The sequence below is a fragment of the Lactuca serriola genome, chromosome 7 (assembly GCF_051521515.1).
Source record: "Lactuca serriola cultivar US96UC23 chromosome 7, Lser_US96UC23_V15, whole genome shotgun sequence".
NCBI classification, from domain to species: domain Eukaryota; kingdom Viridiplantae; phylum Streptophyta; class Magnoliopsida; order Asterales; family Asteraceae; genus Lactuca; species Lactuca serriola.
Window position 1 is genome coordinate 47,339,051 of NC_136414.1, and position 11,245 is coordinate 47,350,295.

General features: G+C 34.9%; 1 protein-coding gene across 1 annotated transcript; it reads left to right on the top strand.

The window, feature by feature from the left end:
- Positions 1–268: 268 nt before the first annotated feature.
- ASG1 (nuclear factor 1 A-type protein (DUF1005)) lies at positions 269–3,624 on the top strand. The gene is made up of 3 exons (XM_079009137.1): positions 269–789; positions 2,014–2,678; positions 2,766–3,624. The coding sequence occupies exons 2-3, from the start codon at positions 2,071–2,073 to the stop codon at positions 3,445–3,447; spliced, it is 1,290 nt and encodes a 429-aa protein (XP_078865263.1). The 5' UTR covers positions 269–789; positions 2,014–2,070; the 3' UTR covers positions 3,448–3,624.
- Positions 3,625–11,245: the final 7,621 nt, after the last annotated feature.

The following is an 11,245-nucleotide window of genomic DNA, read 5'->3' on the forward strand; positions in this document are numbered from 1 at the left end:
TGAGTGGAATCACTCACTTTTTCCCACTTTAGCTTCTTGCTATACGTGGTTATTTTAATATATTGGCCGTTTTCAATATATATATATATATATATATATATATATATATATATATATATATATATATATATATATATATATATATATATTCAAGGGACTAAAAAAGTCATTGGATAAACTTAAAGGTCTTTTGTGTAAATTTGCTTTCCTTCCACCTATTTTCTCCTATTTTCTTAAGTGCTTGTAGAAGGGTGGTGTTTAGTAAACAGCAAAAAGAGTAATAAAATCGTAATTTCTCACTTCCTCCGTCTATTTCGTCCCAAAATAATTCAGCAGCTTTCTCTCTTTCTCTCTCTCACATGTTCATTCGGTGATTATCTTTAGAAAATATAAAAATTCCCAGATACATTCATCCAGACATATATCCGATATCCAAATATTTATATACTTTATACATACTATACTTCAAAGATTACACACCCAAATATAGTAATTTTTTATGCGATTTTAGCGATCTGTGCAAAGTCTACGTGACTTTCTTGGTGGGTTTGGTGTTTACTTCAATTATTGATCATACCCATCTCCCGAGATCAAATTTCACATCATAAAAGATCGATCTTTACGATAAAGAGTGTGTTTCAAGAACTCAGTAACTAATGCTTCAAGATATGGAATGAAGTTTTCTCGAGGGTTTTTCTCTGTGGATTGGTGTAATTGCAGATTCAAAAGCTGTTGTTCTTCCTCCTTTTTGGGTCTTTTGAAGAAACAGAAGAGTTTGCGATAGTAAAGGTGAGTCCTTTTTAGTAAATTCCTTGTTTTTAGGTCCTTTTTAGTTGCACTTTCTTTCCCATAACTGCAGTCTTTCTTTATAGTTCTGAAAATTACTCTTGGGATTCATATTTACACTGATGGGTTCAGCTTTTTATCAGATTTTGTGTTTTTGTAAGCATTTTCTTGGTTAATTGTGTAGTTTAAGACCAATTTCATTGGTGTCTCAAAAGTCAAAAAGCAATCATTTTGCTTTGTATATGAAATGGTTTTTGGGTTTTCCTTAGTCGCTAAGGATTGGCCATATTCTGAAAAAAAAAAAAAAAAAAAAATTCCGAACACCCTGTTATTGGGCGTTTGATTTTGTTCCTTTTCTGCATAGGGTTTGCCATCTTTGATAAATTATAGCTTTATTTTTGTGTATTACAATGCTATGAAATGAGAAAAAAAAAAGAGAGAGTGTTAGTCTTTAATGCATATTAATTAGTGTTTATATTCAAGGAAGAAACTTGCCTTGGGGTTACTCTTTTTGCCACCGAATATTAATTAGTCTTGTACTCCGTGTGGCATCGTATTGAAGTAATGTCAATTTTTTCCACAATAAGAAGTCTAAAAATGTAAATATCTTTTTCATTTTTATCATCTAAACAACTTTAAAAAATAGTCCGGTGGTGTCCATGTCGAATGCCGCATGCACCTTGCATTGGACAGCACAGGACATAGACATGACATGACATGGATATGCTGGACAACTTTATAGGGCTATTTTTATGAGGAGCCACATATTTTACATTGATTTCAGTACAAACCAATTCAAATGCATAATGACATTTTTTTTGTCCTATTCACTATGTATATTAATTACTTGTACTGTGTTTGACGTGTTTTGAACTGAGATCATAATCGAAGAGGTGTGAATTTTTACTCCACCCAAAAAGATGCGTAGAAAAAACATATATAGAAAACAACCGTCACTTGTTGTCGAAGTCGCTTATGTCTCATGCAAACGATGTTAATGTCTTTCATCATCGTTAGAAATAACCTCAAAAGACTGTCACTTCAAATTTTGTTAACATTGCTTGTAAAGGGTCCATAACGTTGATGGAAACTCACATAACTTATTTACACTTGTTTAGATTCGATCACGTTAACACTACCAAGACTTTCGTAACGGATTCGAAAGAATCAAGAACCGAAACCATAGACATTCTTGTGATCTTACACTATTTATCTCAATTCTCACAGGTTTTGACCTTTTATTCACAATAAAATCAAGTCAATGGGGAACTATATGTGACAAGAATGGATCCACAAGCATTCATACGTTTATCAATTGGTTCCCTCGGATTACGATACCCAGAAACAAATCCAAAATCCCCAAAATCCCAAATCCAAACCTTCTCTTCCCCATGCACATGTGAAATCCGACTTCGAGGATTTCCCGCTCAAATCGCATCAATCCCACTCATATCATCACCTGAATCCACCCCAGATTCACACAACATAGCCTCAAGTTTCTACCTTGAAAAATCGGATTTAAAAGCATTACTCACACCCGGGTGTTTCTATAATCCCCAAGCATGTCTTGAAATTGTTGTGTTCACTGGTCGAAAAGGGTCGCATTGTGGAGTTGGAGTGAAGAGACAACAAGTTGGAACGTTTAAATTGGATGTGGGTCCCGAATGGGGTGAAGGGAAACCAGTGATTCTTTTCAATGGGTGGATTGGAATCGGGAAGATGAAACAGGAAACCAAGAAATTTGTAGCGGAGCTTCATCTGAGAGTGAAACTGGATCCTGACCCGAGATATGTTTTTCAGTTTGAAGATGAAACGAAATTGAGTCCTCAGATTGTTCAGATTCAAGGAAACATCAAGCAGCCGATTTTCAGCTGTAAATTTAGTCAAGACAGGTAATGTCGATAGCAGTTAATGGATTGGATGATTTGTAATGCTCGTTTTTTGAAACAATTTCTGAGCTTTTGTTATGGATTACACAGGGTGCAGCAGGTAGATCCGTTGAACAACTACTGGTCAAGTTCCGGCGAAGCTTCCGATCAAGAAATCGAGAGAAGAGAAAGAAAAGGGTGGAAAGTGAAGATACATGATTTATCAGGTTCAGCGGTGGCGGCGGCGTTCATGACGACGCCGTTTGTTCCTTCAACAGGTTGTGACTGGGTTGCCCGGTCAAACCCAGGATCTTGGTTAATCGTCAGACCTGACGCTTTCCGGCCGGAAAACTGGCTTCCATGGGGTAAACTCGAGGCGTGGCGTGAACGCGGCGGCGTTAGAGACTCCATCTTCATCCGCTTCCACCTTTTATCCGATGGACAAGATGGAGGCGAGCTTCTCATGTCGGAGATACTCATAAACGCCGAACGTGGTGGCGAGTTCTTCATAGATACCGACCGGCAAGCTACCTCTAACTCCAATATACCGAGTCCGCAGAGCAGTGGCGACTTCGCCGGACTAAGTCCGGCGGTCGGCGGATTTGTTATGAGTTGCAGAGTTCAAGGAGAAGGCAAAAGAGGGAAACCAATGGTGCAGCTGGCGATGAGACACGTAACTTGTGTGGAGGATGCAGCGATCTTTATGGCGCTGGCGGTTGCCGTTGATCTGAGTATCGAGGCTTGCCGGCCGTTTAGAAGAAGGGTGAGGAGGGGAAACCGCCATTCTTGGTGAAGCTTTTCTGTCAGAGAACTTATAATTGTGTTTCAGTGGGACTTTGAAGGAAAGTTTACTGCTGCTTTCCTGTGTTTTAGTGTAATGACTGACGTATTTGTACAGATTTGATATTTCGGTTGTTCCTTTGCATGGTTTTTTCTGCTTAATGTCGGATAAATGGCAGGGGTTAGAAAAGTATTTGACCAAAATTTAGGGGACCAAATAGAAAATATTTTCACAATGTTGTAATATAACCTAAAACAAACTAAAATGGAGAGTCCCGGAAAGAAATCTAAAAAGTAAAAGGGTATTGTTCTTATTTTTTATATATTTAGTTTTTATTTTTGTAAAATAAACTATTGAACATGTTTTTTAAATATTATAGTACTAGTTATGAGACACGTATGTTGTACGGGTTGGATAAAATAAAAAATTAAGTACGAAGGTTTAAAAAAAATTATTTAAATTTGAAATTTTAATTTTAAAATTTGAACTTAAAAGGAAACATTTTAAATATTATATGAGTTGTAATATTGTAATTTATTGGTTATTCTCAATTAAGACAATTATTAATTGATGTGTAAATATGATGTGCTAATTAAAAAAAGGTAAAAAAAATTGAGAAAATGACAAATGGAAAAAACATTTATTCAAAAATATCAAAAAATGACATGTGTCCAAGTTAATAATAAAGTAACATGTGGCAAAATTATTTCCATTTATTAGGGAGGATTTATGATTTGGCTATAGGTAACGATCAGTTATTCTAGGTTAATTTTTCAGTTTTTATATATTTAGTCATTATTCTTTTTTTATTAAAAAATAAGTCATTGTTTTTATACACATTTAATCATTATGATCGATTTTTTTAGGTTTTACTTACATGACATCCTATGTGAGACAATCATTAATAATGTGTTTTTATATGTGGCTCGTTCCCCACTTATATCAGTAATCTAATTCACAAATCGGTCAAATAATATTAGGGTCTCATTTCTCCAAAAAGAAGATATCATTGATCTTCAGTTTCATCTATCTTCATAGCAGACAACGAGATTTTTTATGATTACTTTCTTCCAACTTGAATTTGCATTTTCAAGACAAAGTAACACCTTAAAAAAAGTTTAGAGTCCTCCCTAATTCTTTTGTATGTCGATTTTGACTATTTTTCAGTAAATGAGTTTTCTGTTCTTTTCAAATTGACACCAAATTTTGAAGATGAGCTTACATTTGTTAAAGATGAGGTTTTCTATCTCAATCACCTTGAATTGTAGAATACTAAAACCCTATAATGATTAGGGTTTTGTCGTGGGAACTAAGGAGACACGTCACACCTTTCTATTAATTTATTAATCATTATAAATTAACAAACTGGATGCCCAATAAACTCTCACGTTAATAACTACTTAAATATGCTATTTTGTGTAACCCGAAAAGAGTTTGTCATTAATAGTAATATTACTAATTGTTGTGAATGTGAAACTATTTCCAGCACTTGAAATAATTATGGTTAATGTATTTTCTTCACCTGATGTAATGTAGTTAGTATTGGTATTGAATGAAGTTTGTATTGGTATTAAATATAGTTGACATTGTACTATAATGGTTGCTAATATCAAAAGTATAATGTTATTACCAAATCCAAGACAAGTAACACATGATTTCATTGCTCAAATGAGTCATATATGATAACACATCCTTAAAGACTGTCTCACGTAGGATGTCACGCAAGCAAAACCTGAAGAAACCTATCATAAGGACTGAATATGTACAAAAACAAGAATGACCTATTTTGTAACAAAAACATTAAGGACTAAATGTGTACAAAATGAGATCTTAACCTAGAGTACCCGGTTATAAGGACTGAATGTGTACAAAAAAAATAAGTTCAAAGGCTTATTTTATACAAAAAACAAACAATAAGGATTAAATGTTTACAAAAGGAAAACTATATTACCTTTTTAGGTCGTTTTTCCATAGAACAATCATAACATTTGTCACTTAATTTAGAGAATTCGGTATATCAACCTTCATCAAGTTGTATTTGAAGAACTAATACAAGTAATTGGAGTAACATAGAACTAATACAAGTAGTTGGAGTAACATGTATTATGCCCAAGATTTGGTCTTTAATTATAATACTAATATTATAATATGTCTATATGATTCTATTATAATCCAAAGAAGATAAGTAAATCATCACTTTGTTTTATATGTTTTCTTCATGATATTTAGTGAATGCGCATCGGAAATTGTTGGTATACATCTCTATTCACTACTGAAATGAACTTCAGAAAAGCAAACTCAAAATCCTCTAAAAATCTCATTTTACAATCGGATTTCATGCTTCTGAAATCCTTGTTAGATGCTTGAACGAATCTGGTTCCGAACGGTTTTGTGTTAAAAATTTGATTATACATTTGATATGTTTATGTTGCTTTATTAAAAAGTGTATTCCTATTATAATTAATGTTTTAAATTAATTTATAAACAAACCATTTAACCAATATTAATCTTTTAAGAAACCATTTGTTATTTTTTTTGCGTATAATAAAAACATATTTAAAATTCTTATACGCATGGAAATGCAGTAATATCAACATAACGAATCTACTTAAAGGTCGATCTACATAACAACTTTTTTTTCAATCATAAACATATAATATCAATCTATTAATAGTTTTACATACATAATAGGAACATGCTATAAAATGTATACACATAATATGAATGTAAGTATGTATACTAAAAGAAAAAAATGGCATATGTGACTAAAACATTAGAGACTGATTAGTCAATGTTGGATACCATGCATGTATCTATCACCGATGAACTACTCTCAAAACAATTTTGGTATGATTTTAATTTGTGAATTATTAGAGATTGATCAGACATATGCGAGACTACAATTCAATTCCTAATCCGTTTGCGCCAGTTTATGTTTGGTGGGAAACACATTATTGACTGAATTTCAATCTAGATTAGTCTAGCGCCAATTTTGACTGTGGACGGAAAGTTATATATGATTGAATTTCATGGACTTGTGCCAGTTTTGATTGTGTAATGTACTTATTAGGGAATGAATTTAAGTCATTGATACAGTTGCACCAATTTGTCCTTTGGATGAGAAAATTTTTAAAGACTAGATTTCACTCTCTAATAGACATTTACTATTTGACATTTAAATGAACACTTATAACTGACTGGATTTTATTATCTAAGACTGGTTATTTAGTCATAAATATCATATATCCAATATTGATGAACCAGTCACAAATACTAATTGGAAGGAAACTTATTATTGACTAAAGTTTAGTCTCGGATAGACAAACCACTTTTGACTTTGGAAGGAAAGTCATTAAGGACTAAGTTTTACTCTTTGAGACATGTTATTTACTTATATATACTATATTTAAGAGACTTATTAGAAATTGATTTTCTGTCCCTATAGACTTGTGTTGATCTTTTATTTTGTAGTGAATCTCTTGGGGCATAAATTTTAGTATTTGATAGGATTGTAGAAAATTTTCCATTGGAAGAAAATATTAAAGACTAAATTTTAGTCTTTTATATACATGTGTTACTTTAGAAACTGTGTGCTAGGAATGTAAAGCGATCTTGTATTCTTCACTGCCCACGGGGAACCGACTGAACGAATCAAGGATTCTCGGTCTTAGTGGGTAATGATTCGGGGATGGGGATTAGATTTACTACTCAAAGGAGGGATGTGTATGATACTATTCGTTTTGGTGAATAATTTTCGAGTATGTACCTACACAAAATGGCGCTGATGGTGAATAGTTTGGAATTATTTTCCTGATTCATTTGTGTATAATCTTTATTGTTTACTAGGTGTGAGACCCACATATTACATGGGTTAATTAAAAAAGTTAAATATAAAAGTCTAAAAATTTAAGAACTTTGAATTTATAAAAAAATAAGAAAAATAATGAATTATTAAAATTGATTTTTTTTATCTTTTAAATTTAAATAAATGAACAAAATAAACTAATGATCTTTAATTTGGAAATTTTGAAATAAGAAGGTAACTCCATTAATGAACTTGATATTCATTTATTACTATATTTATTGTAATTATTACATTAAAGTGTTATGTGAAATTTATTAAAATAAAAAATTCATAAAATGACATGTGGAAAATAAATGAATTCAAAATAACCACAAAATGACATTTGACAAATTGAATGAACGTGTGATATGTGGCAAAAAAAACCTTCGTTTATTAGAGTAGATTTGTATCAAATACATTGTATGTGTAACTTTTGGTATGAGTTAACTATTATGACTGATTTTTTTTTTAATTTATTAGTTTGGCTTCTAAAAATTACTTAACTAACAATTACAAATAAAAAATTAATCTCATAAAACTTGTAGTATTGCACACTATCCGACACAATTAGTGTTACTTTCATTTGCAAATGACCTCTGATGCATTTGAAAATGACCAAATGTTATCTAATTACATTCAAGCCAAAAATCAGAGATATAATACAACACCCACATTTTTATGTAACATCCTAAAAATCATAAAAATTTAAAATTTTCAAAAAGAGAAATTACCAATAGCTGTATAAAAAACCATTGTTTCAAAAGTAAAATCATATATGAGTGTCCCAAAAGTCAATATGATGAAAATAGGAAGATGTGCACGATCATGTCTTCGCTTTCCCATGATCCTCAAAAGTACCTAAAACAATAAACTAAAACTGTAAGACAAAGCTTAGTGGATTCCCCCAAAGTAGCATCACACAACATAACAATCAAATCATGAAAATGCAAGCCTTCAGCCTGAGTAGACCGCCTAGTAGGGCCTACAGCCTATCTTGACCGCCCCGGGTATCTTGGCCTACGACACAAAGCGCGACCGCCTCAACCCAACCACAACATGTTGACATATGTAACAGACAACATAAACACAGAACCAGCAAATACAAATAACCATACATATCTACTAATCATTCATAAACTAGCATAACACTATCCTATAACCAGGAGACATATCTAGTGGGCTGGCATTGGTGCCTTTGATCCACGAGTACAGTGAGGAAAACTCACCTCTTAGACCAAACAAAAGTTGAATAAATCTCTGCTCCAAATACCGGCTCTACCCATCACTTATTATTCAAATCATTGTCCAACTTAAAATTAATATCAAATTACCCAAAATACTCTTTGGTCAAACACAACAAACTAGTCGAGGACGTTGGGCGTACTCAGATGTACGCAGGGTGTACTTCGCTAGACCGAGAGTCGGGACATAGACCGCATACGCGTAGCGTACCATTTGGTATGCACAATGTGTGCACCTTGTCAACTATCCTTCTCAATAAGAGCTTAATACATTAAGTCCTAACGTCTAAAACAAGATCTAAGGCCAAAATAACATTATAAGTCATAAAATTTTCAACTTTATGACTTTGCATGGCTAGAAGTGCTTAATGCCAACAAATAACCCTGACTTCTTAATCCATTAGGACATCCTAGCACATGCATAGGGGGAGAACTAAGAGCCAAGATCACATTTTTATGCTTTTAGACATCTCAAAATGTTTGAAAGGACAGCTTAAATGGGCTAGAGCATGCGTTACTCATAAAAGGTCAAGACTTGGGACCAAAATGCTTAATGAACCAAGACTAACAAAATATAAGGAAATGCAAGCCAAGATAAAAAAAATGTATACCTCCAAATGAAGCTAAAAGATGATGTTATTCTGAATCAAAGAGCCCCCTCCTCCAAGGTGATCTTCTCTTCTTCCTTTCTCCCTCAAGACTACCAAAATAAACACACAAAGCTCAAAAAGTCTCTAGATGGATTAGGGTTTGCTTTGGGAGGCAAAAATGGGTTGAAGTCTAATGAGGGAATGAGCCTTGGGGAGATAATGATGTATATAAAGGGTCTAAACCCTAGAAATTAGGGTTTGTGGATCAGACACGTATGCACCGTGTATACTTCGTATACCCAACGTACGTGAGCTCGGTCCAAAATTACAAAAATGTCACTATGGCAATTTTGCAACATTTCACAAACACAAGGGCTAAAATGCAATTAATCTGCATACTTAGGGTTAAAATTGGAAATACCTCATCATTGAAATGTTATAATTCACCCCCACTTGAACTAGACTCCGTCCTCAAAGTCCGTTGCTATGAACAACTCCAAAAAATGCTCTCGCATCTCAGACTCAGGTTCCTATGTCTATTCGGAACCCTTCCGATGCTACCCCTAAACTTTGACTAAAGACACCATCTTGTTGTGCAAGGTCTTCATCTTCCATTCCAAGATTGCGACTGCTCTCTCTACATAATTTAGGCGATCATAAAACTGAATATCTCCTAAGGGAACAATTGCTGAATCATCAACCACACACTTACGAAGCTGCGAAACATAGGAGGTGTTGTGGATCTGGCTAAGCTCCCGAGGGAAATCCAATCTATAAGCTACCTTGGCAACCCTGGCTATCACTCGAAATGGCCCAATATATCAGAGCCCTGACTTGCCCTATTCCTGAAGTGTAGTACACCCTTCCAAGATGATACCTTTAGTAAGACCATGTCCCGACCTGCAACTGCAACTCGGATCGACGCTTGTCGGCATAACTCTTCTGCCAACTTTAAGCTGTCTGAAGTCTCTGTTTAATTTGTTGGATTAGCTCTGTCATCTGAAGGACTACCTCAGTACTTCCCCATGATACTATGAGTAACCTCTCCCTAACACACTGGGTGCGACACCTCCTCTTATAGAGGAGCTCGAAAGGCGGCGCACCAATACTAGAGTAGTAGTTGTTGTTGTAGAAAAACTTAGCTAAGGGAAGGTAGGAGTCCCAACTCCCATCAAAATCTATGACACAAGCTCTCAACATGTCTTCAAGTGTCTGAATGGTCTACTCAATCTGACCGTCGATGTACCCTCGTACCCAGTTCCTCGTTGAACTTTTGCCAGAAATGAGATGTGAACCTAAAATCTCGATCAGATACAATGGAGACTGGAATACGATGCCGAGAAATGATCTCGCGCATATACAAATCAACCAATGTCTCGGTCGATGAGCTCTCGCGGATAAATAAGGAATGGACAATCTTGGTCTAACGATCCATTATCAACCAAATCGCATCATGCCCCTTAGCCATATGAGATAACTTGGTGATGAAATCCATAGTAATATGTTCCCATTTCCACATCGGAACCTCTAGTGGCTACAACTTGCCATGCGATCTCTGGTGTTTGTCTTAACCATCCAACAGGTCAAGCACCTCTCAACATACCATGCTATATCCCTTTTCATGCACAACCACCAGTAGCTAAGCCTCAAATCCCGGTACATCTTGGTGTCCCTCCTCAATTACAGTCTGTCTAATCTCACCAAAATCTGGAACCCAAACCCGTCCATACCGGTCAATAATCCGCGACTGTCGGTAGCAAACCTATGAATCTCAGCCCTGAGCCTCTCCTTCTTCCAATTTTGCTTCTTGACTCCCTCAGCATGAGACTCCCTAATCAAATCCAACAATGGTGAATCAATCACAATCCTCATACATAGGCCTCCGATCATAGAACTAGCTGTCTTGCGGCTCAAAGCATCAGCCACCACATTGGCTTTCCCGGGATGATACATAATCTCAAAGTCATAATCCTTGAATACATCAAGCCACATATGCTTTCTTAATTTCAGATTTGGCTGATCAATGAGATATATCAAACTCTTGTAATCCGTGTAGATAGTACATCGAACCCCGTACAAGTAATGCCGCCAAATCGTAAGAGCAAACACCACTGCCCCCAACTCCAAATCATGAT